A 25,667-nucleotide genomic window follows, 5' to 3' on the forward strand; every position below is an offset into this window, starting at 1 on the left:
TTTTTGTAGGTTGCTAGTCTCCGGTGTTTCACCAGTGCTCTAGATGAAGGTCCATGGCTGTATTCAGGTTGATGTCTGTAACGTCCAGGAACTCTGTGTTGAAGATGCTTGATCCGGTGGGAGGGACAGAGCTGAATCCCGTAGCCAAGCTCGGGGGCGTCAGGTCCAGCCATTCCATCGTCTCCCACGGCGACTCGCTAAAAGTCATGCCGACCATCCCCTGCACCTCGGCCACAGACGTCACTTTGGAGTGGATGGGAGATAGAGGTGTTGGGGTTTCCATGAGGCCCCTGTTGGAGAGCAGTTTGTCCTGGTGGTGGTGGTTCGGACCGGGGTAGCCCTCTAGTCCAATATCCCCCTCCTCTCCCTGCCCTGATTCCTCTGCGACCATCTTGAGAAGGGCGACCTCACCCCCTCGGCCTAGAGGGCTTCCCAGCAGGGTCTCCAGGTGGCTGTCTGCAATGTGATTGGCTGTGCGGTCGTAATTGAGCTGGGAGGGGGACAGGTGTTCATAGTGTCTTCGGTGGAACTTTGGGTCGGCAAGGTCGGTGGTTCCAGGGGACACTGTAATGTGAGGCACAACTTTGGTTACAGAGGACCTCTCCCTCTCTTCTCTGGCGTTAGCTGGTATCTCTTGAAGAGAAGAGGATGGGGGGAGGGGGAGTCACAGCACAGAGTGTGATTTAATACCCATGTAAGAAGGAAATCTGGATTTACTTAACTAAGGGGTGATGGATGGTGCGTAGGCAGGCAAACTGACTAGTACCTTATGAAGGCGGGACTAAATTGCTGCAGTTACTAAGCCATTAGTCATTGGTAACCATAGCAACAACATGCACTGACAGCTATGTCGCTACCCAATTTCTAAGACTACACAATTGCCCATACATCACACACATTTTGAGACTGATTCAGTTCACCCACCTCCACTCTCTATGAGCACATCCAGAAGCTCATCCATCTGCTGACTTCTGGTCAGTTGCTAAAAAATAAAAAAATAAAGAATACAAATGTTATTAAGACTTGTTACATTTGTGCTTTTTATCAATTCTTTAGACCCAGTCCAAAGATTATGATTGTAATATGGATATACTATTGATGTTATTGCTGTCGGCAACCACAACTCTACATAAAACAACCACACAGCAGTCAGCTCTGAAGAAACAGTCAAACTTGGTCACGGGTGCAATGTGATGGATGGATGGATGGATGGATGGATGGATGGATGGAGAGAGAGAGAGAAAGAGAGACAGAGAGGACGCCTCGGAGGTTACAACAATGAAACAAAAAGCGTTGGCCAGCCATGATCAGGAGCAGAGTTTGGTGTATCATTTAGTTTACCTGCTTGACTGCATCCTCATAGCAAGGGGGCTGCCTAGAGTCGGATGCTGCTGAATCTGAGCTACAGAAGGCGGGGGACGAGACCGGGCACTTTTGGCCAACAGGCCGGGGACAGGGCAATATAGGTATCTATATGAAAGGCGAAAAAGGTTGTATTACTGATTTGATTTAGTGTAAGAAACATTAATCTACGAATCCTGATTAAAAAAACAAGATGCTTAAAAAAAGTTGTGGAGTTACTGAGAAAATTTTATCTCTAAGCTCAAAAGGATATAGTGGGAGGGAACAGCTGGGAACAGCTTCATCTTTCTCAAAATATTGAGTTGTGAAGAGTATCATGAACCTCAAGATGGAAGTTTTAGAGAGAAGCAACACATGAATGGAAGGCAGAAATGTGATGGGTGGATATGTGACACATAACCACGTAAATCCGCCACAGACCAAGTTCAGACAGAAGAAAAGCTCTCACCTGCTGCATATTTGGGTTCTTGGACTTAAGGTTGACCCTGTGGTTCAGGCTGTTGTCTGCTGAGTTGGGGAGCGCTGACTGAAGCCCTCTCTGGTCAGAGGGATAGGAGCAGTTTACAGCCTGACCTTCATTCTTCCGGTGAATCTGTTAGGAGAGCAGACATGACTATCACGACCAAGGGCGCATGGGGCATGTCTCCCCCCACATTCAGAAATTGAATTCTTGCCCCCCACCCCGAGTTTTATCATTGGAATGTGATACAAAAACGTGGCAGCGGTGTGCTTTAGGACCATGCGGACGCCTCCAGGGAATCAGGTAGACTTTTTGAAGTGTATATCCGACTGGAAAATGTCCCCCTCCCCACTTCTAAAACCAAAGTTGCGCCCCTGATCATGACCCCTGAGAATAGAGTCACAACAAACAATATAAAGGGTGTTTACCTCATAACAAACGTACTGCCTAAGGCATACCTGCATGTTGCAGGGCCTGGTGCTGGCCTGGTTGAGGGGCTGGCTGCACCTGTCTCTGCCCAGCGGCAGTGACAGCAGGTAGGGGTTGTTGGGGGAGGAAGGCTGGGGGCTGTTGGACTTCTTGGTAATGGGCGAGTCTTCAGGAGAGCACTGGGGACTCAGGAAGGCACACATGCCTGAGGGACTTCCAGAGGAGGGGGTCTGGTCCAGGCATCGTGGCCCATTAGGGCCCCCCATACTGGGCAGGGAGGCACCGCAATGGCCCATCTCCTCCATGCAGCTTCCTGGAGGACTCTTTAGGTGCTTGGGGGAGGAGAAGGGGCAGCTGGAGGAGAGGGACATGGGCTCCTGCTTGACTGTCACCCCAAAGAAGTGCTGCCCCATCAGGGACGGGGATTGCTGGAGGGGAAGGTGGTGGGGCTGGGATGTAGCCAGGACACCCTCCTGTGTAGCGCCATGGCAACGCTTCCTCTTGTGCAGCTGCATCTTGAGCTCCTCCACCTGTTGAACAACAGGCTGTTAACAGTAGGTCAGCTGTTGAACAACAGGCTGTTAACAGTAGGTCAGCTGTTGAACAACAGGCTGTTAACAGTAGGTCAGCAGTTGAACAACAGGCTGTTAACAGTAGGTGTGGTTTACCCACCTGTCTCTGTTCCTGGTGCAACTTCCACGTCAGCTCCTCAATCACTTTCTGTTTTTCCACCAAAATCTTATCCTTCTCCCGTTCCATTCCTCCAACCTCCCCTCCCTGCAGTCCTACCCCGCTCAAACCCCCTCCCCCCTGGCCTTCCTCAGCGCTGAGCTGGCCTGGGGACGGCTGGGTGCAAAACAGTGGCGAGGAGGACATGGGCATGCCGCTGAAGCTGTCTGGGAGTGAGCCGCTGAGGGAGAGGTCTGAGGAAGCGGGGGATATGGGTGGGGTGGAGGAAGTGCTGGGGTAGGGATAATACCCGCCCTGGGAGAGGGTGCTGGAGGAGGAGGGGGACTGGTAGGAGGACAGGGACCCCGTGGGGGTGACAGGGAAGGTGATCGTGGTGATGTCATTGGAGCCTGAATGGGAGGGGCTTGAGGTGTGGTCCTTGAAGGGGCAGAGTCTCTCGATGAGGGCCATCTTGGTTCCTGAGACTGGCATGCCCCGGATACGCAGCTGCTGTCTGAGCTCTGACACCTGTTGGATGGAGAGCGAGAGAGAGAGAGAGAGAGAGAGAGAGAGAGGGAGAGAAGAGAGAGGAGGGATAGAGGAGAGAGAGAGGAGGGATAGAGGAGGAAGAGAGGGAAGGAGGGGGAGAGCGAGAGAGGGATGGAGAGAGAGAAAAAACAGTATGTGAGTTCTCTTTCCAACTTGTACTAAGGAATATTTCCCTCACTCTACGGAGAGAGAGAGAGTACCTACCTTCAGGTCATCCAGGTTAGGTGGGAGAGGAGCAGGTTTGACTGATGAGACGTTGGTTTGACCGGAGTATGTGGTCTTCACTGAAGACAAGGAGCTACTGTTGACTGTGTTAGTAGGAACACTCGAGGTACACACCATCAGCTGCTCACTGGATTGTCTACAGATAGGCGAAACAGAAGATCTCTGGGAGATAAACATCAAAAAAGGCAACAATATTATGCAACATTTAGTAAATTGAAGGCCAGATCTGAGACATGGGGTTAGGGTTAGACCACTCCCTATCCGAGGTACTCACTTCTGGGCTAGGGCCGGCTGGTGCAGAGGCTGGTAGTTGAAGCTATGCTGGCGTTGCTGTGTGTGTTGGGGATGTCGGGAGTGTGTGTACTGTGTGTGTGCATGTTTCTGTTGGCTGAGGATCTGCAGCTGTAGGAAGAGCTGTTGTTGCTGCAGGAGCCTGGTATAGGCCGAGTCCATGGGAGGGGGGGACTTCTCGGCCTTCTGGTCCGGAGGAATGTACTGGTGGTACTTCAGCTTCTTCACCTTAGGCTTCACGTCTTTGGGCTTTTTGTGGCGGTTCTTGTCTGGGGTCTTAGACTGTAGAATCAAATGGGAGAAATAGTGAGGAACATACTATTAAATCCAATACAAGTTGATGTTTTCTCATGGGATGCATCGTCTATAAACAGGTTTATGAAAGTATAAGGTCTGTTCCTACGTTCACTACGGCCGGTGGGGCTGCAGACTGCCTATCGTTAGCCACAGACAAGCCATCTTCCTGGCTCTGATCAGACGGGTCTCTGTTCTGACACCCCTGGAACACAAAGACAGCCAGGGAGTCAGTAGAAAGACATTAATGCAGAAAATGCCAGCGACTAAGTAGCTACCTAGAAAACACAACAAGAGACTATAGTGTCTAGCTACTAGCTAGCTAAGCTACCTAAACATAACAATAGACTATAGTAGCTAGCTACCAAGAAAACGACAAGAAACTATAGTGTCCACTAGCTAGCTACCTAGAAAACACAACAAGATACTATAGTGTCTACTAGCTATGCCAACTACATTCATTGGTTGGCCAACCTAAAAACAACAAGACGAATTCAAAGACAACCCAAATAAATTAAATTATTGAAGAAAATGAACAAAATTGTTGACATTTGAAAATAGACATTCATGCAGAAAATGCCAACTACATTCATTGGTTGGCCAACCTGAAAACAAGACGAATTCAAAGACAACCCAAATAAAAAAATGAACAAAATTGTTGACATTTGAAAATAGGAACGGAGTACTAAGTCCAAGCTGACTTTCGGTTAAATAAGCAAACCGTTTATGGCAGAAACTTCTATTGACTGTTGGGAACGATGTCATCATCTCTGTCCACAAAGTGAGAGTGAGGAGAGGGGTGTGGAATGCAGGGAGTCACAGATGATAAAACACAGGAAGCAGTAGCCAGCAACACACTGTGTCTGTGTGAGACAGACTAACTGGCAGGGAGGAATGTGAAATGTGAAAAGAGCAGTCACTCACGTTCCAACGGTCACTAGAGAACCCTTGGGTAGGATGCTGCAGTTCTCCCAGCCACCACAGGAGGGAAGTATTACCTGTCTAGGGCTGGTGAGGAGGAGGAGGAGGAAGATTACCTGTCTAGGGCTGGTGAGGAGGAGGAGGAGGAAGATTACCTGTCTAGGGCTGGTGAGGAGGAGGAGGAAGATTACCTGTCTAGGGCTGGTGAGGAGGAGGAGTATTACCTGTCTAGGGCTGGTGAGGAGGAGGATTACCTGTCTAGGGCTGGTGAGGAGGAGGAGGAGGAAGATTACCTGTCTAGGGCTGGTGAGGAGGAGGAGGAGGAAGATTACCTGTCTAGGGCTGGTGAGGAGGAGGAGGAGGATTACCTGTCTAGGGCTGGTGAGGAGGATTACCTGTCTAGGGCTGGTGAGGAGGATTACCTGTCTAGGGCTGGTGAGGAGGAGGAGGATTACCTGTCTAGGGCTGGTGAGGAGGAGGAGGAGGATTACCTGTCTAGGGCTGGTGAGGAGGATTACCTGTCTAGGGCTGGTGAGGAGGATTACCTGTCTAGGGCTGGTGAGGAGGAGGAGGATTACCTGTCTAGGGCTGGTGAGGAGGAGGAGGATTACCTGTCTAGGGCTGGTGAGGAGGAGGAGGAGGAAGATTACCTGTCTAGGGCTGGTGAGGAGGAGGAGTATTACCTGTCTAGGGCTGGTGAGGAGGAGGAGGAGGAGTATTACCTGTCTAGGGCTGGTGAGGAGGAGGAGTATTACCTGTCTAGGGCTGGTGAGGAGGAGGAGGAGGAAGATTACCTGTCTAGGGCTGGTGAGGAGGAGGAGTATTACCTGTCTAGGGCTGGTGAGGAGGAGGAGTATTACCTGTCTAGGGCTGGTGAGGAGGAGGAGGAGGAAGATTACCTGTCTAGGGCTGGTGAGGAGGAGGAGTATTACCTGTCTAGGGCTGGTGAGGAGGAGGAGGAAGATTACCTGTCTAGGGCTGGTGAGGAGGAGGAGTATTACCTGTCTAGGGCTGGTGAGGAGGAGTATTACCTGTCTAGGGCTGGTGAGGAGGAGGATTACCTGTCTAGGGCTGGTGAGTAGGAGGAGGAGGAAGATTACCTGTCTAGGGCTGGTGAGGAGGATTACCTGTCTAGGGCTGGTGAGGAGGAGGATTACCTGTCTAGGGCTGGTGAGTAGGAGGAGGAGGAAGATTACCTGTCTAGGGCTGGTGAGGAGGAGGAGGATTACCTGTCTAGGGCTGGTGAGAAGGAGGAGGATTACCTGTCTAGGGCTGGTGAGGAGGAGGAGGAGGATTACCTGTCTAGGGCTGGTGAGGAGGAGGATTACCTGTCTAGGGCTGGTGAGGAGGATTACCTGTCTAGGGCTGGTGAGTAGGAGTATTACCTTTCTAGGGCTGGTGAGGAGGAGGAGGAGGATTACCTTTCTAGGGCTGGTGAGGAGGATTACCTGTCTAGGGCTGGTGAGGAGGAGGATTACCTGTCTAGGGCTGGTGAGGAGGATTACCTGTCAAGGGCTGGTGAGTAGGAGTATTACCTTTCTAGGGCTGGTGAGGAGGAGGAGGAGGATTACCTGTCTAGGGCTGGTGAGTAGGAGGAGGAGGAAGATTACCTGTCTAGGGCTGGTGAGGAGGAGGAGGATTACCTGTCTAGGGCTGGTGAGGAGGAGGATTACCTGTCTAGGGCTGGTGAGTAGGAGGAGGAGGATTACCTGTCTAGGGCTGGTGAGTAGGAGGAGGAGGAAGATTACCTGTCTAGGGCTGGTGAGGAGGAGGAGGATTACCTGTCTAGGGCTGGTGAGTAGGAGGAGGAGGATTACCTGTCTAGGGCTGGTGAGGAGGAGGAGGAGGATTACCTGTCTAGGGCTGGTGAGGAGGAGGAGGATTACCTGTCTAGGGCTGGTGAGAAGGAGGAGGATTACCTGTCTAGGGCTGGTGAGGAGGAGGAGGAGGATTACCTGTCTAGGGCTGGTGAGGAGGATTACCAGTCTAGGGCTGGTGAGGAGGATTACCTGTCTAGGGCTGGTGAGGAGGAGGAGGAGGATTACCTGTCTAGGGCTGGTGAGGAGGAGGAGGAGGATTACCTGTCTAGGGCTGGTGAGGAGGAGGAGGAGGATTACCTGTCTAGGGCTGGTGAGGAGGAGGAGGAGGAGGATTACCTGTCTATGGCTGGTGAGGAGGAGGAGGAGGATTACCTGTCTAGGGCTGGTGAGGAGGAGGAGGAGGATTACCTGTCTAGGGCTGGTGAGGAGGAGAATTACCTGTCTAGGGCTGGTGAGGAGGAGGAGGAGTATTACCTGTCTAGGGCTGGTGAGGAGGATTACCTGTCTAGGGCTGGTGAGGAGGAGGAGGAGTATTACCTGTCTAGGGCTGGTGAGGAGGAGTATTACCTGTCTAGGGCTGGTGAGGAGGAGTATTACCTGTCTAGGGCTGGTGAGGAGGAGTATTACCTGTCTAGGGCTGGTGAGGAGGAGGAGGATTACCTGTCTAGGGCTGGTGAGGAGGAGGAGGATTACCTGTCTAGGGCTGGTGAGGAGGAGTATTACCTGTCTAGGGCTGGTGAGGAGGAGGAGTATTACCTGTCTAGGGCTGGTGAGGAGGAGTATTACCTGTCTAGGGCTGCTGAGGAGGATTACCTGTCTAGGGCTGCTGAGGAGGAGGAGGATTACCTGTCTAGGGCTGGTGAGGAGGATTACCTGTCTAGGGCTGGTGAGGAGGATTACCTGTCTAGGGCTGGTGAGGAGGAGGATTACCTGTCTAGGGCTGGTGAGTAGGAGGAGGAGGAAGATTACCTGTCTAGGGCTGGTGAGGAGGAGGAGGATTACCTGTCAAGGGCTGGTGAGAAGGAGGAGGATTACCTGTCTAGGGCTGGTGAGGAGGAGGAGGAGGATTACCTGTCTAGGGCTGGTGAGGAGGAGGATTACCTGTATAGGGCTGGTGAGGAGGATTACCTGTCTAGGGCTGGTGAGTAGGAGTATTACCTTTCTAGGGCTGGTGAGGAGGAGGAGGAGGATTACCTTTCTAGGGCTGGTGAGGAGGATTACCTGTCTAGGGCTGGTGAGGAGGAGGATTACCTGTCTAGGGCTGGTGAGGAGGATTACCTGTCTAGGGCTGGTGAGTAGGAGTATTACCTTTCTAGGGCTGGTGAGGAGGAGGAGGAGGATTACCTGTCTAGGGCTGGTGAGGAGGAGGAGGAGGATTACCTGTCTAGGGCTGGTGAGGAGGAGGAGGATTACCTGTCTAGGGCTGGTGAGAAGGAGGAGGATTACCTGTCTAGGGCTGGTGAGGAGGAGGAGGAGGATTACCTGTCTAGGGCTGGTGAGGAGGATTACCTGTCTAGGGCTGGCGAGGAGGATTACCTGTCTAGGGCTGGTGAGGAGGAGGAGGAGGATTACCTGTCTAGGGCTGGTGAGGAGGAGGAGGAGGATTACCTGTCTAGGGCTGGTGAGGAGGAGGAGGAGGATTACCTGTCTAGGGCTGGTGAGGAGGAGGAGGAGGAGGATTACCTGTCTAGGGCTGGTGAGGAGGAGGAGGAGGATTACCTGTCTAGGGCTGGTGAGGAGGAGGAGGAGGATTACCTGTCTAGGGCTGGTGAGGAGGAGAATTACCTGTCTAGGGCTGGTGAGGAGGAGGAGGAGTATTACCTGTCTAGGGCTGGTGAGGAGGATTACCTGTCTAGGGCTGGTGAGGAGGAGGAGGAGTATTACCTGTCTAGGGCTGGTGAGGAGGAGTATTACCTGTCTAGGGCTGGTGAGGAGGAGTATTACCTGTCTAGGGCTGGTGAGGAGGAGGAGGATTACCTGTCTAGGGCTGGTGAGGAGGAGGAGGATTACCTGTCTAGGGCTGGTGAGGAGGAGTATTACCTGTATAGGGCTGGTGAGGAGGAGGAGTATTACCTGTCTAGGGCTGGTGAGGAGGAGTATTACCTGTCTAGGGCTGCTGAGGAGGATTACCTGTCTAGGGCTGCTGAGGAGGAGGAGGATTACCTGTCTAGGGCTGGTGAGGAGGATTACCTGTCTAGGGCTGGTGAGGAGGATTACCTGTCTAGGGCTGGTGAGGAGGAGGATTACCTGTCTAGGGCTGGTGAGTAGGAGGAGGAGGAAGATTACCTGTCTAGGGCTGGTGAGGAGGAGGAGGATTACCTGTCTAGGGCTGGTGAGAAGGAGGAGGATTACCTGTCTAGGGCTGGTGAGGAGGAGGAGGAGGATTACCTGTCTAGGGCTGGTGAGGAGGAGGATTACCTGTCTAGGGCTGGTGAGGAGGATTACCTGTCTAGGGCTGGTGAGTAGGAGTATTACCTTTCTAGGGCTGGTGAGGAGGAGGAGGAGGATTACCTTTCTAGGGCTGGTGAGGAGGATTACCTGTCTAGGGCTGGTGAGGAGGAGGATTACCTGTCTAGGGCTGGTGAGGAGGATTACCTGTCTAGGGCTGGTGAGGAGGAGGAGGAGGATTACCTGTCTAGGGCTGGTGAGGAGGAGGAGGAGGAAGATTACCTGTCTAGGGCTGGTGAGGAGGAGGAGGATTACCTGTCTAGGGCTGGTGAGGAGGAGGATTACCTGTCTAGGGCTGGTGAGTAGGAGGAGGAGGATTACCTGTCTAGGGCTGGTGAGTAGGAGGAGGAGGAAGATTACCTGTCTAGGGCTGGTGAGGAGGAGGAGGATTACCTGTCTAGGGCTGGTGAGTAGGAGGAGGAGGATTACCTGTCTAGGGCTGGTGAGGAGGAGGAGGAGGATTACCTGTCTAGGGCTGGTGAGGAGGAGGAGGATTACCTGTCTAGGGCTGGTGAGAAGGAGGAGGATTACCTGTCTAGGGCTGGTGAGGAGGAGGAGGAGGATTACCTGTCTAGGGCTGGTGAGGAGGATTACCTGTCTAGGGCTGGTGAGGAGGAGGAGGAGGATTACCTGTCTAGGGCTGGTGAGGAGGAGGAGGAGGATTACCTGTCTAGGGCTGGTGAGGAGGAGGAGGAGGAGGATTACCTGTCTAGGGCTGGTGAGGAGGAGGAGGAGGATTACCTGTCTAGGGCTGGTGAGGAGGAGAATTACCTGTCTAGGGCTGGTGAGGAGGAGGAGTATTACCTGTCTAGGGCTGGTGAGGAGGATTACCTGTCTAGGGCTGGTGAGGAGGAGGAGGAGTATTACCTGTCTAGGGCTGGTGAGGAGGAGTATTACCTGTCTAGGGCTGGTGAGGAGGAGTATTACCTGTCTAGGGCTGGTGAGGAGGAGTATTACCTGTCTAGGGCTGGTGAGGAGGAGGAGGATTACCTGTCTAGGGCTGGTGAGGAGGAGTATTACCTGTCTAGGGCTGGTGAGGAGGAGGAGGAGTATTACCTGTCTAGGGCTGGTGAGGAGGAGTATTACCTGTCTAGGGCTGGTGAGGAGGAGGAGGATTACCTGTCTAGGGCTGGTGAGGAGGAGTATTACCTGTCTAGGGCTGGTGAGGAGGAGTATTACCTGTCTAGGGCTGGTGAGGAGGAGTATTACCTGTCTAGGGCTGCTGAGGAGGATTACCTGTCTAGGGCTGCTGAGGAGGAGGAGGATTACCTGTCTAGGGCTGGTGAGGAGGATTACCTGTCTAGGGCTGGTGAGGAGGAGGATTACCTGTCTAGGGCTGGTGAGGAGGAGGAGGAGGATTACCTGTCTAGGGCTGGTGAGGAGGAGGAGTATTACCTGTCTAGGGCTGGTGAGGAGGAGTATTACCTGTCTAGGGCTGGTGAGGAGGAGGAGGATTACCTGTCTAGGGCTGGTGAGGAGGATTACCTGTCTAGGGCTGGTGAGGAGGATTACCTGTCTAGGGCTGGTGAGGAGGAGTACTACCTGTCTAGGGTTGGTGAGGAGGAGGAGGATTACCTGTCTAGGGCTGGTGAGGAGGATTACCTGTCTAGGGCTGGTGAGGAGGAGTATTACCTGTCTAGGGCTGGTGAGGAGGAGGATTACCTGTCTAGGGCTGGTGAGGAGGAGTATTACCTGTCTAGGGCTGGTGATGAGGAGTATTAACTGTCTATGGCTGGTGAGGAGGAGGAGGATTACCTGTCTAGGGCTGGTGAGGAGGAGTATTACCTGTCTAGGGCTGGTGAGGAGGAGGAGGAGGATTACCTGTCTAGGGCTGGTGAGGAGGAGGAGGAGGATTACCTGTCTAGGGCTGGTGAGGAGGAGGAGGAGGATTACCTGTCTAGGGCTGGTGAGGAGGAGGAGGAGGAGGATTACCTGTCTAGGGCTGGTGAGGAGGAGGAGGAGTATTAAATGTCTAGGGCTGGTGAGGAGGATTACCTGTCTAGGGCTGGTGAGGAGGAGTATTACCTGTCTAGGGCTGGTGAGGAGGAGTATTACCTGTCTAGGGCTGGTGAGGAGGAGTATTACCTGTCTAGGGCTGGTGAGGAGGAGGAGGATTACCTGTCTAGGGCTGGTGAGGAGGAGTATTACCTGTCTAGGGCTGGTGAGGAGGAGTATTACCTGTCTAGGGCTGGTGAGGAGGAGTATTACCTGTCTAGGGCTGGTGAGGAGGAGGAGGATTACCTGTCTAGGGCTGGTGAGGAGGAGTATTACCTGTCTAGGGCTGGTGAGGAGGAGGAGTATTACCTGTCTAGGGCTGGTGAGGAGGAGGAGTATTACCTGTCTAGGGCTGGTGAGGAGGAGTATTACCTGTCTAGGGCTGCTGAGGAGGATTACCTGTCTAGGGCTGCTGAGGAGGAGGAGGATTACCTGTCTAGGGCTGGTGAGGAGGATTACCTGTCTAGGGCTGGTGAGGAGGAGGATTACCTGTCTAGGGCTGGTGAGGAGGAGGAGGAGGATTACCTGTCTAGGGCTGGTGAGGAGGAGGAGGAGGATTACCTGTCTAGGGCTGGTGAGGAGGAGGAGGAGGATTACCTGTCAAGGGCTGGTGAGGAGGAGGAGTATTACCTGTCTAGGGCTGGTGAGGAGGAGTATTACCTGTCTAGGGCTGGTGAGGAGGAGGAGGATTACCTGTCTAGGGCTGGTGAGGAGGATTACCTGTCTAGGGCTGGTGAGGAGGAGTACTACCTGTCTAGGGCTGGTGAGGAGGAGGAGGATTACCTGTCTAGGGCTGGTGAGGAGGATTACCTGTCTAGGGCTGGTGAGGAGGAGTATTACCTGTCTAGGGCTGGTGAGGAGGAGGATTACCTGTCTAGGGCTGGTGAGGAGGAGTATTACCTGTCTAGGGCTGGTGATGAGGAGTATTACCTGTCTAGGGCTGGTGAGGAGGAGGAGGATTACCTGTCTAGGGCTGGTGAGGAGGAGTATTACCTGTCTAGGGCTGGTGAGGAGGAGGAGGAGTATTACCTGTCTAGGGCTGGTGAGGAGGAGGAGGATTACCTGTCTAGGGCTGGTGAGGAGGAGGAGGATTACCTGTCTAGGGCTGGTGAGGAGGATTATTACCTGTCTAGGGCTGGTGAGGAGGAGGAGGATTACCTGTCTAGGGCTGGTGAGGAGGAGTATTACCTGTCTAGGGCTGGTGAGGAGGAGGAGTATTACCTGTCTAGGGCTGGTGAGGAGGAGTATTACCTGTCTAGGGCTGCTGAGGAGGATTACCTGTCTAGGGCTGCTGAGGAGGAGGAGGATTACCTGTCTAGGGCTGGTGAGGAGGATTACCTGTCTAGGGCTGGTGAGGAGGAGGATTACCTGTGTAGGGCTGGTGAGGAGGAGGAGGAGGATTACCTGTCTAGGGCTGGTGAGGAGGAGGAGGAGGAGGATTACCTGTCTAGGGCTGGTGAGGAGGATTACCTGTCTAGGGCTGGTGAGGAGGAGTATTACCTGTCTAGGGCTGGTGAGGAGGAGGATTACCTGTCTAGGGCTGGTGAGGAGGAGTATTACCTGTCTAGGGCTGGTGATGAGGAGTATTAACTGTCTATGGCTGGTGAGGAGGAGGAGGATTACCTGTCTAGGGCTGGTGAGGAGGAGTATTACCTGTCTAGGGCTGGTGAGGAGGAGGAGGAGGATTACCTGTCTAGGGCTGGTGAGGAGGAGGAGGAGGATTACCTGTCTAGGGCTGGTGAGGAGGAGGAGGAGGATTACCTGTCTAGGGCTGGTGAGGAGGAGGAGGAGGAGGATTACCTGTCTAGGGCTGGTGAGGAGGAGGAGGAGTATTAAATGTCTAGGGCTGGTGAGGAGGATTACCTGTCTAGGGCTGGTGAGGAGGAGTATTACCTGTCTAGGGCTGGTGAGGAGGAGTATTACCTGTCTAGGGCTGGTGAGGAGGAGTATTACCTGTCTAGGGCTGGTGAGGAGGAGTATTACCTGTCTAGGGCTGGTGAGGAGGAGGAGGATTACCTGTCTAGGGCTGGTGAGGAGGAGTATTACCTGTCTAGGGCTGGTGAGGAGGAGTATTACCTGTCTAGGGCTGGTGAGGAGGAGTATTACCTGTCTAGGGCTGGTGAGGAGGAGGAGGATTACCTGTCTAGGGCTGGTGAGGAGGAGTATTACCTGTCTAGGGCTGGTGAGGAGGAGGAGTATTACCTGTCTAGGGCTGGAGAGGAGGAGGAGTATTACCTGTCTAGGGCTGGTGAGGAGGAGTATTACCTGTCTAGGGCTGCTGAGGAGGATTACCTGTCTAGGGCTGCTGAGGAGGAGGAGGATTACCTGTCTAGGGCTGGTGAGGAGGATTACCTGTCTAGGGCTGGTGAGGAGGAGGATTACCTGTCTAGGGCTGGTGAGGAGGAGGAGGAGGATTACCTGTCTAGGGCTGGTGAGGAGGAGGAGGATTACCTGTCTAGGGCTGGTGAGGAGGAGGAGTATTACCTGTCTAGGGCTGGTGAGGAGGAGTATTACCTGTCTAGGGCTGGTGAGGAGGAGGAGGATTACCTGTCTAGGGCTGGTGAGGAGGATTACCTGTCTAGGGCTGGTGAGGAGGAGTACTACCTGTCTAGGGCTGGTGAGGAGGAGGAGGATTACCTGTCTAGGGCTGGTGAGGAGGATTACCTGTCTAGGGCTGGTGAGGAGGAGTATTACCTGTCTAGGGCTGGTGAGGAGGAGGATTACCTGTCTAGGGCTGGTGAGGAGGAGTATTACCTGTCTAGGGCTGGTGATGAGGAGTATTACCTGTCTAGGGCTGGTGAGGAGGAGGAGGATTACCTGTCTAGGGCTGGTGAGGAGGAGTATTACCTGTCTAGGGCTGGTGAGGAGGAGGAGGAGTATTACCTGTCTAGGGCTGGTGAGGAGGAGGAGGATTACCTGTCTAGGGCTGGTGAGGAGGAGGAGGATTACCTGTCTAGGGCTGGTGAGGAGGATTATTACCTGTCTAGGGCTGGTGAGGAGGAGGAGGATTACCTGTCTAGGGCTGGTGAGGAGGAGTATTACCTGTCTAGGGCTGGTGAGGAGGAGGAGTATTACCTGTCTAGGGCTGGTGAGGAGGAGTATTACCTGTCTAGGGCTGCTGAGGAGGATTACCTGTCTAGGGCTGCTGAGGAGGAGGAGGATTACCTGTCTAGGGCTGGTGAGGAGGATTACCTGTCTAGGGCTGGTGAGGAGGAGGATTACCTGTCTAGGGCTGGTGAGGAGGAGGAGGAGGATTACCTGTCTAGGGCTGGTGAGGAGGAGGAGGAGGAGGATTACCTGTCTAGGGCTGGTGAGGAGGAGGAGTATTACCTGTCTAGGGCTGGTGAGGAGGAGTATTACCTGTCTAGGGCTGGTGAGGAGGAGGAGGATTACCTGTCTAGGGCTGGTGAGGAGGATTACCTGTCTAGGGCTGGTGAGGAGGAGTACTACCTGTCTAGGGCTGGTGAGGAGGAGGAGGATTACCTGTCTAGGGCTGGTGAGGAGGATTACCTGTCTAGGGCTGGTGAGGAGGAGTATTACCTGTCTAGGGCTGGTGAGGAGGAGGATTACCTGTCTAGGGCTGGTGAGGAGGAGTATTACCTGTCTAGGGCTGGTGATGAGGAGTATTACCTGTCTAGGGCTGGTGAGGAGGAGGAGGATTACCTGTCTAGGGCTGGTGAGGAGGAGTATTACCTGTCTAGGGCTGGTGAGGAGGAGGAGGAGTATTACCTGTCTAGGGCTGGTGAGGAGGAGGAGGATTACCTGTCTAGGGCTGGTGAGGAGGAGGAGGATTACCTGTCTAGGGCTGGTGAGGAGGATTATTACCTGTCTAGGGCTGGTGAGGAGGAGGAGGATTACCTGTCTAGGGCTGGTGAGGAGGAGTATTACCTGTCTAGGGCTGGTGAGGAGGAGGAGTATTACCTGTCTAGGGCTGGTGAGGAGGAGTATTACCTGTCTAGGGCTGCTGAGGAGGATTACCTGTCTAGGGCTGCTGAGGAGGAGGATTACCTGTCTAGGGCTGGTGAGGAGGATTACCTGTCTAGGGCTGGTGAGGAGGAGGATTACCTGTCTAGGGCTGGTGAGGAGGAGGAGGAGGATTACCTGTCTAGGGCTGGTGAGGAGGAGGAGGAGGATTACCTGTCTAGGGCTGGTGAGGAGGAGGAGTATTACCTGTCTAGGGCTGGTGAGGAGGAGTATTACCTGTCTAGGGCTGGTGAGGAGGAGGAGGATTACCTGTCTAGGGCTGGTGAGGAGGATTACCTGTCTAGGGCTGGTGAGGAGGAGTACTACCTGTCTAGGGCTGGTGAGGAGGAGGAGGATTACCTGTCTAGGGCTGGTGAGGAGGATTACCTGTCTAGGGCTGGTGAGGAGGAGTATTACCTGTCTAGGGCTGGTGAGGAGGAGGATTACCTGTCTAGGGCTGGTGAGGAGGAGTATTACCTGTCTAGGGCTGGTGATGAGGAGTATTACCTGTCTAGGGCTGGTGAGGAGGAGGAGGATTACCTGTCTAGGGCTGGTGAGGAGGAGTATTACCTGTCTAGGGCTGGTGAGGAGGAGGAGGAGTATTACCTGTCTAGGGCTGGTGAGGAGGAGGAGGATTACCTGTCTAGGGCTGGTGAGGAGGAGGAGGATTACCTGTCTAGGGCTGGTGAGGAGGATTATTACCTGTCTAGGGCTGGTGAGGAGGAGGAGGATTACCTGTCTAGGGCTGGTGAGGAGGATTACCTGTCTAGGGCTGCTGAGGAGGAGGAGGATTACCTGTCTAGGGCTGGTGAGGAGGATTACCTGTCTAGGGCTGGTGAGGAGGAGGATTACCTGTCTAGGGCTGGTGAGGAGGAGGAGGAGGATTACCTGTCTAGGGCTGGTGAGGAGGAGGAGGAGGAGGATTACCTGTCTAGGGCTGGTGAGGAGGAGGAGTATTACCTGTCTAGGGCTGGTGAGGAGGAGTATTACCTGTCTAGGGCTGGTGAGGAGGAGGAGGATTACCTGTCTAGGGCTGGTGAGGAGGATTACCTGTCTAGGGCTGGTGAGGAGGAGTACTACCTGTCTAGGGCTGGTGAGGAGGAGGAGGATTACCTGTCTAGGGCTGGTGAGGAGGATTACCTGTCTAGGGCTGGTGAGGAGGAGTATTACCTGTCTAGGGCTGGTGAGGAGGAGGATTACCTGTCTAGGGCTGGTGAGGAGGAGTATTACCTGTCTAGGGCTGGTGATGAGGAGTATTACCTGTCTAGGGCTGGTGAGGAGGAGGATTACCTGTCTAGGGCTGGTGAGGAAGAGTATTACCTGTCTAGGGCTGGTGAGGAGGAGGAGGAGTATTACCTGTCTAGGGCTGGTGAGGAGGAGGAGGATTACCTGTCTAGGGCTGGTGAGGAGGAGGAGGATTACCTGTCTAGGGCTGGTGAGGAGGATTATTACCTGTCTAGGGCTGGTGAGGAGGAGGAGGATTACCTGTCTAGGGCTGGTGAGGAGGAGTATTACCTGTCTAGGGCTGGTGAGGAGGAGGAGTATTACCTGTCTAGGGCTGGTGAGGAGGAGTATTACCTGTCTAGGGCTGCTGAGGAGGATTACCTGTCTAGGGCTGCTGAGGAGGAGGAGGATTACCTGTCTAGGGCTGGTGAGGAGGATTACCTGTCTAGGGCTGGTGAGGAGGAGGATTACCTGTCTAGGGCTGGTGAGGAGGAGGAGGAGGATTACCTGTCTAGGGCTGGTGAGGAGGAGGAGGAGGATTACCTGTCTAGGGCTGGTGAGGAGGAGGAGTATTACCTGTCTAGGGCTGGTGAGGAGGAGTATTACCTGTCTAGGGCTGGTGAGGAGGAGGAGGATTACCTGTCTAGGGCTGGTGAGGAGGATTACCTGTCTAGGGCTGGTGAGGAGGAGTATTACCTGTCTAGGGCTGGTGAGGAGGAGTATTACCTGTCTAGGGTTGGTGAGGAGGAGTATTACCTGTCTAGGGCTGGTGAGGAGGAGGAGGATTACCTGTCTAGGGCTGGTGAGGAGGAGTATTACCTGTCTAGGGCTGGTGAGGAGGAGGAGGAGTATTACCTGTCTAGGGCTGGTGAGGAGGAGTATTACCTGTCTAGGGCTGGTGAGGAGGAGGAGGATTACCTGTCTAGGGCTGGTGAGGAGGAGTATTACCTGTCTAGGGCTGGTGAGGAGGAGTATTACCTGTCTAGGGCTGGTGAGGAGGAGTATTACCTGTCTAGGGCTGCTGAGGAGGATTACCTGTCTAGGGCTGCTGAGGAGGAGGAGGATTACCTGTCTAGGGCTGGTGAGGAGGATTACCTGTCTAGGGCTGGTGAGGAGGAGGATTACCTGTCTAGGGCTGGTGAGGAGGAGGAGGAGGATTACCTGTCTAGGGCTGGTGAGGAGGAGGAGGAGTATTACCTGTCTAGGGCTGGTGAGGAGGAGTATTACCTGTCTAGGGCTGGTGAGGAGGAGGAGGATTACCTGTCTAGGGCTGGTGAGGAGGAGGATTACCTGTCTAGGGCTGGTGAGGAGGAGTATTACCTGTCTAGGGCTGGTGAGGAGGAGTATTACCTGTCTAGGGCTGCTGAGGAGGATTACCTGTCTAGGGCTGCTGAGGAGGAGGAGGATTACCTGTCTAGGGCTGGTGAGGAGGATTACCTGTCTAGGGCTGGTGAGGAGGAGGATTACCTGTCTAGGGCTGGTGAGGAGGAGGAGGAGGATTACCTGTCTAGGGCTGGTGAGGAGGAGGAGGAGGATTACCTGTCTAGGGCTGGTGAGGAGAAGGAGTATTACCTGTCTAGGGCTGGTGAGGAGGAGTATTACCTGTCTAGGGCTGGTGAGGAGGAGGAGGATTACCTGTCTAGGGCTGGTGAGGAGGATTACCTGTCTAGGGCTGGTGAGGAGGAGTACTACCTGTCTAGGGCTGGTGAGGAGGAGGAGGATTACCTGTCTAGGGCTGGTGAGGAGGATTACCTGTCTAGGGCTGGTGAGGAGGAGGATTACCTGTCTAGGGCTGGTGAGGAGGAGTATTACCTGTCTAGGGCTGGTGATGAGGAGTATTAACTGTCTAGGGCTGGTGAGGAGGAGGAGGATTACCTGTCTAGGGCTGGTGAGGAGGAGTATTACCTGTCTAGGGCTGGTGAGGAGGAGGAGGAGGATTACCTGTCTAGGGCTGGTGAGGAGGAGGAGGAGGATTACCTGTCTAGGGCTGGTGAGGAGGAGGAGGAGGATTACCTGTCTAGGGCTGGTGAGGAGGAGGAGGAGGAGGAGGATTACCTGTCTAGGGCTGGTGAGGAGGAGGAGGAGTATTAAATGTCTAGGGCTGGTGAGGAGGATTACCTGTCTAGGGCTGGTGAGGAGGAGTATTACCTGTCTAGGGCTGGTGAGGAGGAGTATTACCTGTCTAGGGCTGGTGAGGAGGAGTATTACCTGTCTAGGGCTGGTGAGGAGGAGTATTACCTGTCTAGGGCTGGTGAGGAGGAGGAGGATTACCTGTCTAGGGCTGGTGAGGAGGAGTATTACCTGTCTAGGGCTGGTGAGGAGGAGTATTACCTGTCTAGGGCTGGTGAGGAGGAGTATTACCTGTCTATGGCTGGTGAGGAGGAGGAGGATTACCTGTCTAGGGCTGGTGAGGAGGAGTATTACCTGTCTAGGGCTGGTGAGGAGGAGGAGTATTACCTGTCTAGGGCTGGTGAGGAGGAGGAGTATTACCTGTCTAGGGCTGGTGAGGAGGAGTATTACCTGTCTAGGGCTGCTGAGGAGGATTACCTGTCTAGGGCTGCTGAGGAGGAGGAGGATTACCTGTCTAGGGCTGGTGAGGAGGATTACCTGTCTAGGGCTGGTGAGGAGGAGGATTACCTGTCTAGGGCTGGTGAGGAGGAGGAGGAGGAGGATTACCTGTCTAGGGCTGGTGAGGAGGAGGAGGAGGATTACCTGTCTAGGGCTGGTGAGGAGGAGGAGTATTACCTGTCTAGGGCTGGTGAGGAGGAGTATTACCTGTCTAGGGCTGGTGAGGAGGAGGAGGATTACCTGTCTAGGGCTGGTGAGGAGGATTACCTGTCTAGGGCTGGTGAGGAGGAGGAGGATTACCTGTCTAGGGCTGGTGAGGAGGATTACCTGTCTAGGGCTGGTGAGGAGGAGTATTACCTGTCTAGGGCTGGTGAGGAGGAGGATTACCTGTCTAGGGCTGGTGAGGAGGAGTATTACCTGTCTAGGGCTGGTGATGATGAGTATTACCTGTCTAGGGCTGGTGAGGAGGAGGAGGATTACCTGTCTAGGGCTGGTGAGGAGGAGTATTACCTGTCTAGGGCTGGTGAGGAGGAGGAGGAGTATTACCTGTCTAGGGCTGGTGAGGAGGAGGAGGATTACCTGTCTAGGGCTGGTGAGGAGGAGGAGGATTACCTGTCTAGGGCTGGTGAGGAGGATTATTACCTGTCTAGGGCTGGTGAGGAGGAGGAGGATTACCTGTCTAGGGCTGGTGAGGAGGAGTATTACCTGTCTAGGGCTGGTGAGGAGGAGGAGTATTACCTGTCTAGGGCTGGTGAGGAGGAGTATTACCTGTCTAGGGCTGCTGAGGAGGATTACCTGTATAGGGCTGCTGAGGAGGAGGAGGATTACCTGTCTAGGGCTGGTGAGGAGGATTACCTGTCTAGGGCTGGTGAGGAGGAGGATTACCTGTCTAGGGCTGGTGAGGAGGAGGAGGAGGATTACCTGTCTAGGGCTGGTGAGGAGGAGGAGGAGGATTACCTGTCTAGGGCTGGTGAGGAGGAGGAGTATTACCTGTCTAGGGCTGGTGAGGAGGAGAATTACCTGTCTAGGGCTGGTGAGGAGGAGGAGGATTACCTGTCTAGGGCTGGTGAGGAGGATTACCTGTCTAGGGCTGGTGAGGAGGAGTACTACCTGTCTAGGGCTGGTGAGGAGGAGGAGGATTACCTGTCTAGGGCTGGTGAGGAGGATTACCTGTCTAGGGCTGGTGAGGAGGAGTATTACCTGTCTAGGGCTGGTGAGGAGGAGGATTACCTGTCTAGGGCTGGTGAGGAGGAGTATTACCTGTCTAGGGCTGGTGATGAGGAGTATTACCTGTCTAGGGCTGGTGAGGAGGAGGAGGATTACCTGTCTAGGGCTGGTGAGGAGGAGTATTACCTGTCTAGGGCTGGTGAGGAGGAGTATTACCTGTCTAGGGCTGGTGAGGAGGAGGAGGATTACCTGTCTAGGGCTGGTGAGGAGGAGGATTACCTGTCTAGGGCTGGTGAGGAGGATTATTACCTGTCTAGGGCTGGTGAGGAGGAGGAGGATTACCTGTCTAGGGCTGGTGAGGAGGAGTATTACCTGTCTAGGGCTGGTGAGGAGGAGGAGTATTACCTGTCTAGGGCTGGTGAGGAGGAGTATTACCTGTCTAGGGCTGCTGAGGAGGATTACCTGTCTAGGGCTGCTGAGGAGGAGGAGGATTACCTGTCTAGGGCTGGTGAGGAGGATTACCTGTCTAGGGCTGGTGAGGAGGAGGATTACCTGTCTAGGGCTGGTGAGGAGGAGGAGGAGGATTACCTGTCTAGGGCTGGTGAGGAGGAGGAGGAGGATTACCTGTCTAGGGCTGGTGAGGAGGAGGAGTATTACCTGTCTAGGGCTGGTGAGGAGGAGTATTACCTGTCTAGGGCTGGTGAGGAGGAGTATTACCTGTCTAGGGCTGGTGAGGAGGAGGAGGATTACCTGTCTAGGGCTGGTGAGGAGGATTACCTGTCTAGGGCTGGTGAGGAGGAGTACTACCTGTCTAGGGCTGGTGAGGAGGAGGAGGATTACCTGTCTAGGGCTGGTGAGGAGGATTACCTGTCTAGGGCTGGTGAGGAGGAGTATTACCTGTCTAGGGCTGGTGAGGAGGAGGATTACCTGTCTAGGGCTGGTGAGGAGGAGTATTACCTGTCTAGGGCTGGTGATGAGGAGTATTACCTGTCTAGGGCTGGTGAGGAGGAGGAGGATTACCTGTCTAGGGCTGGTGAGGAGGAGTATTACCTGTCTAGGGCTGGTGAGGAGGAGTATTACCTGTCTAGGGCTGGTGAGGAGGAGGAGGAGGATTACCTGTCTAGGGCTGGTGAGGAGGAGGAGGAGGAGGATTACCTGTCTAGGGCTGGTGAGGAGGAGGAGGAGGAGGATTACCTGTCTAGGGCTGGTGAGGAGGAGGAGGAGGATTACCTGTCTAGGGCTGGTGAGGAGGATTACCTGTCTAGGGCTGGTGAGGAGGAGGAGGAGTATTACCTGTCTAGGGCTGGTGAGGAGGAGTATTACCTGTCTAGGGCTGGTGAGGAGGAGTATTACCTGTCTAGGGCTGGTGAGGAGGAGTATTACCTGTCTAGGGCTGGTGAGGAGGAGGAGGATTACCTGTCTAGGGCTGGTGAGGAGGAGTATTACCTGTCTAGGGCTGGTGAGGAGGAGGAGGAGTATTACCTGTCTAGGGCTGGTGAGGAGGAGTATTACCTGTCTAGGGCTGGTGAGGAGGAGGAGGATTACCTGTCTAGGGCTGGTGAGGAGGAGTATTACCTGTCTAGGGCTGGTGAGGAGGAGGAGTATTACCTGTTTAGGGCTGGTGAGGAGGAGTATTACCTGTCTAGGGCTGCTGAGGAGGATTACCTGTCTAGGGCTGCTGAGGAGGAGGAGGATTACCTGTCTAGGGCTGGTGAGGAGGATTACCTGTCTAGGGCTGGTGAGGAGGAGGATTACCTGTCTAGGGCTGGTGAGGAGGAGGAGGAGGATTACCTGTCTAGGGCTGGTGAGGAGGAGTATTACCTGTCTAGGGCTGGTGAGGAGGAGGAGGATTACCTGTCTAGGGCTGGTGAGGAGGAGTATTACCTGTCTAGGGCTGGTGAGGAGGAGGAGTATTACCTGTCTAGGGCTGGTGAGGAGGAGTATTACCTGTCTAGGGCTGCTGAGGAGGATTACCTGTCTAGGGCTGCTGAGGAGGAGGAGGATTACCTGTCTAGGGCTGGTGAGGAGGATTACCTGTCTAGGGCTGGTGAGGAGGAGGATTACCTGTCTAGGGCTGGTGAGGAGGAGGAGGAGGATTACCTGTCTAGGGCTGGTGAGGAGGAGGAGGAGGATTACCTGTCTAGGGCTGGTGAGGAGGAGGAGTATTACCTGTCTAGGGCTGGTGAGGAGGAGTATTACCTGTCTAGGGCTGGTGAGGAGGAGGAGGATTACCTGTCTAGGGCTGGTGAGGAGGATTACCTGTCTAGGGCTGGTGAGGAGGAGTACTACCTGTCTAGGGCTGGTGAGGAGGAGGAGGATTACCTGTCTAGGGCTGGTGAGGAGGATTACCTGTCTAGGGCTGGTGAGGAGGAGTATTACCTGTCTAGGGCTGGTGAGGAGGAGTATTACCTGTCTAGGGCTGGTGAGGAGGAGGAGGATTACCTGTCTAGGGCTGGTGAGGAGGAGGAGGAGGAGGATTACCTGTCTAGGGCTGGTGAGGAGGAGGAGGAGGATTACCTGTCTAGGGCTGGTGAGGAGGAGGAGGAGGAGGATTACCTGTCTAGGGCTGGTGAGGAGGAGGAGGAGTATTAAATGTCTAGGGCTGGTGAGGAGGATTACCTGTCTAGGGCTAGTGAGGAGGAGGAGGAGTATTACCTGTCTAGGGCTGGTGAGGAGGAGTATTACCTGTCTAGGGCTGGTGAGGAGGAGTATTACCTGTCTAGGGCTGGTGAGGAGGAGGAGGATTACCTGTCTAGGGCTGGTGAGGAGGAGTATTACCTGTCTAGGGCTGGTGAGGAGGAGGAGGAGTATTACCTGTCTAGGGCTGGTGAGGAGGAGTATTACCTGTCTAGGGCTGGTGAGGAGGAGGAGGATTACCTGTCTAGGGCTGGTGAGGAGGAGTATTACCTGTCTAGGGCTGGTGAGGAGGAGGAGTATTACCTGTCTAGGGCTGGTGAGGAGGAGTATTACCTGTCTAGGGCTGCTGAGGAGGATTACCTGTCTAGGGCTGCTGAGGAGGAGGAGGATTACCTGTCTAGGGCTGGTGAGGAGGATTACCTGTCTAGGGCTGGTGAGGAGGAGGATTACCTGTCTAGGGCTGGTGAGGAGGAGGAGGAGGATTACCTGTCTAGGGCTGGTGAGGAGGAGGAGGAGGATTACCTGTCTAGGGCTGGTGAGGAGGAGGAGTATTACCTGTCTAGGGCTGGTGAGGAGGAGTATTACCTGTCTAGGGCTGGTGAGGAGGAGGAGGATTACCTGTCTAGGGCTGGTGAGGAGGATTACCTGTCTAGGGCTGGTGAGGAGGAGTACTACCTGTCTAGGGCTGGTGAGGAGGAGGAGGATTACCTGTCTAGGGCTGGTGAGGAGGATTACCTGTCTAGGGCTGGTGAGGAGGAGTATTACCTGTCTAGGGCTGGTGAGGAGGAGGATTACCTGTCTAGGGCTGGTGAGGAGGAGTATTACCTGTCTAGGGCTGCTGAGGAGGATTACCTGTCTAGGGCTGCTGAGGAGGAGGAGGATTACCTGTCTAGGGCTGGTGAGGAGGATTACCTGTCTAGGGCTGGTGAGGAGGAGGATTACCTGTCTAGGGCTGGTGAGGAGGAGGAGGAGGATTACCTGTCTAGGGCTGGTGAGGAGGAGTATTACCTGTCTAGGGCTGGTGAGGAGGAGGAGGATTACCTGTCTAGGGCTGGTGAGGAGGAGTATTACCTGTCTAGGGCTGGTGAGGAGGAGGAGTATTACCTGTCTAGGGCTGGTGAGGAGGAGTATTACCTGTCTAGGGCTGCTGAGGAGGATTACCTGTCTAGGGCTGCTGAGGAGGAGGAGGATTACCTGTCTAGGGCTGGTGAGGAGGATTACCTGTCTAGGGCTGGTGAGGAGGAGGATTACCTGTCTAGGGCTGGTGAGGAGGAGGAGGAGGATTACCTGTCTAGGGCTGGTGAGGAGGAGGAGGAGGATTACCTGTCTAGGGCTGGTGAGGAGGAGGAGTATTACCTGTCTAGGGCTGGTGAGGAGGAGTATTACCTGTCTAGGGCTGGTGAGGAGGAGGAGGATTACCTGTCTAGGGCTGGTGAGGAGGATTACCTGTCTAGGGCTGGTGAGGAGGAGTACTACCTGTCTAGGGCTGGTGAGGAGGAGGAGGATTACCTGTCTAGGGCTGGTGAGGAGGATTACCTGTCTAGGGCTGGTGAGGAGGAGTATTACCTGTCTAGGGCTGGTGAGGAGGAGGATTACCTGTCTAGGGCTGGTGAGGAGGAGTATTACCTGTCTAGGGCTGGTGATGAGGAGTATTACCTGTCTAGGGCTGGTGAGGAGGAGGAGGATTACCTGTCTAGGGCTGGTGAGGAGGAGTATTACCTGTCTAGGGCTGGTGAGGAGGAGGAGGAGTATTACCTGTCTAGGGCTGGTGAGGAGGAGGAGGATTACCTGTCTAGGGCTGGTGAGGAGGAGGAGGATTACCTGTCTAGGGCTGGTGATGAGGAGGAGGATTACCTGTCTAGGGCTGGTGAGGAGGATTATTACCTGTCTAGGGCTGGTGAGGAGGAGGAGGATTACCTGTCTAGGGCTGGTGAGGAGGAGGAGGATTACCTGTCTAGGGCTGGTGAGGAGGATTACCTGTCTAGGGCTGGTGAGGAGGAGGATTACCTGTCTAGGGCTGGTGAGGAGGAGTATTACCTGTCTAGGGCTGGTGATGAGGAGTATTACCTGTCTAGGGCTGGTGAGGAGGAGGAGGATTACCTGTCTAGGGCTGGTGAGGAGGATTACCTGTCTAGGTCTGGTGAGGAGGAGGAGGATTACCTGTCTAGGGCTGGTGAGGAGGAGGAGGATTACCTGTCTAGGGCTGGTGAGGAGGAGGAGGATTACCTGTCTAGGGCTGGTGAGGAGGAGGAGGATTACCTGTCTAGGGCTGGTGAGGAGGATTACCTGTCTAGGGCTGGTGAGGAGGATTACCGGTCTAGGGCTGGTGAGGAGGATTACCTGTCTAGGGCTGGTGAGGAGGAGGATTACCTGTCTATGGCTGGTGAGGAGGATTACCTGTCTAGGGCTGGTGAGGAGGAGGAGGATTACCTGTCTAGGGCTGGTGAGGAGGATTACCTGTCTAGGGCTGGTGAGGAGGAGTACTACCTGTCTAGGGCTGGTGAGGAGGAGGAGGATTACCTGTCTAGGGCTGGTGAGGAGGATTACCTGTCTAGGGCTGGTGAGGAGGAGTATTACCTGTCTAGGGCTGGTGAGGAGGAGTACTACCTGTCTAGGGCTGGTGAGGAGGAGGAGGATTACCTGTC

General features: G+C 54.3%; 1 protein-coding gene across 7 annotated transcripts in view; it reads right to left on the reverse strand.

Annotated features, from left to right (window-relative positions):
- Window positions 1-25,667, reverse strand: part of LOC110492813 (myocardin) — a 195,336-nt gene continuing 169,669 nt past the window's right edge. For 3 of the 7 annotated variants that reach the window (XM_090201840.1, XM_090201841.1, XM_090201842.1), the window contains 9 exons: window positions 4,389-4,484; window positions 3,969-4,267; window positions 3,674-3,830; window positions 2,924-3,448; window positions 2,281-2,781; window positions 1,811-1,954; window positions 1,342-1,470; window positions 925-982; window positions 1-633 (listed from right to left, as the gene is read on the reverse strand). In XM_090201840.1, coding sequence (XP_090057966.1) covers window positions 29-633; window positions 925-982; window positions 1,342-1,470; window positions 1,811-1,954; window positions 2,281-2,781; window positions 2,924-3,448; window positions 3,674-3,830; window positions 3,969-4,267; window positions 4,389-4,484 — 2,514 coding nt within the window. In that variant the 3' untranslated portion in view covers window positions 1-28. The remainder of the gene's footprint in view (window positions 634-924; window positions 983-1,341; window positions 1,471-1,810; window positions 1,955-2,280; window positions 2,782-2,923; window positions 3,449-3,673; window positions 3,831-3,968; window positions 4,268-4,388; window positions 4,485-25,667) is intronic. The other 4 variants (XM_090201844.1, XM_090201845.1, XM_090201843.1 and 1 more) reach the window with 3 other exon arrangements.

This window comes from Oncorhynchus mykiss, chromosome 16 (genome assembly GCF_057628025.1).
Source record: "Oncorhynchus mykiss isolate SJ-2025 chromosome 16, ASM5762802v1, whole genome shotgun sequence".
Taxonomy (NCBI): Eukaryota; Metazoa; Chordata; class Actinopteri; order Salmoniformes; family Salmonidae; genus Oncorhynchus; species Oncorhynchus mykiss.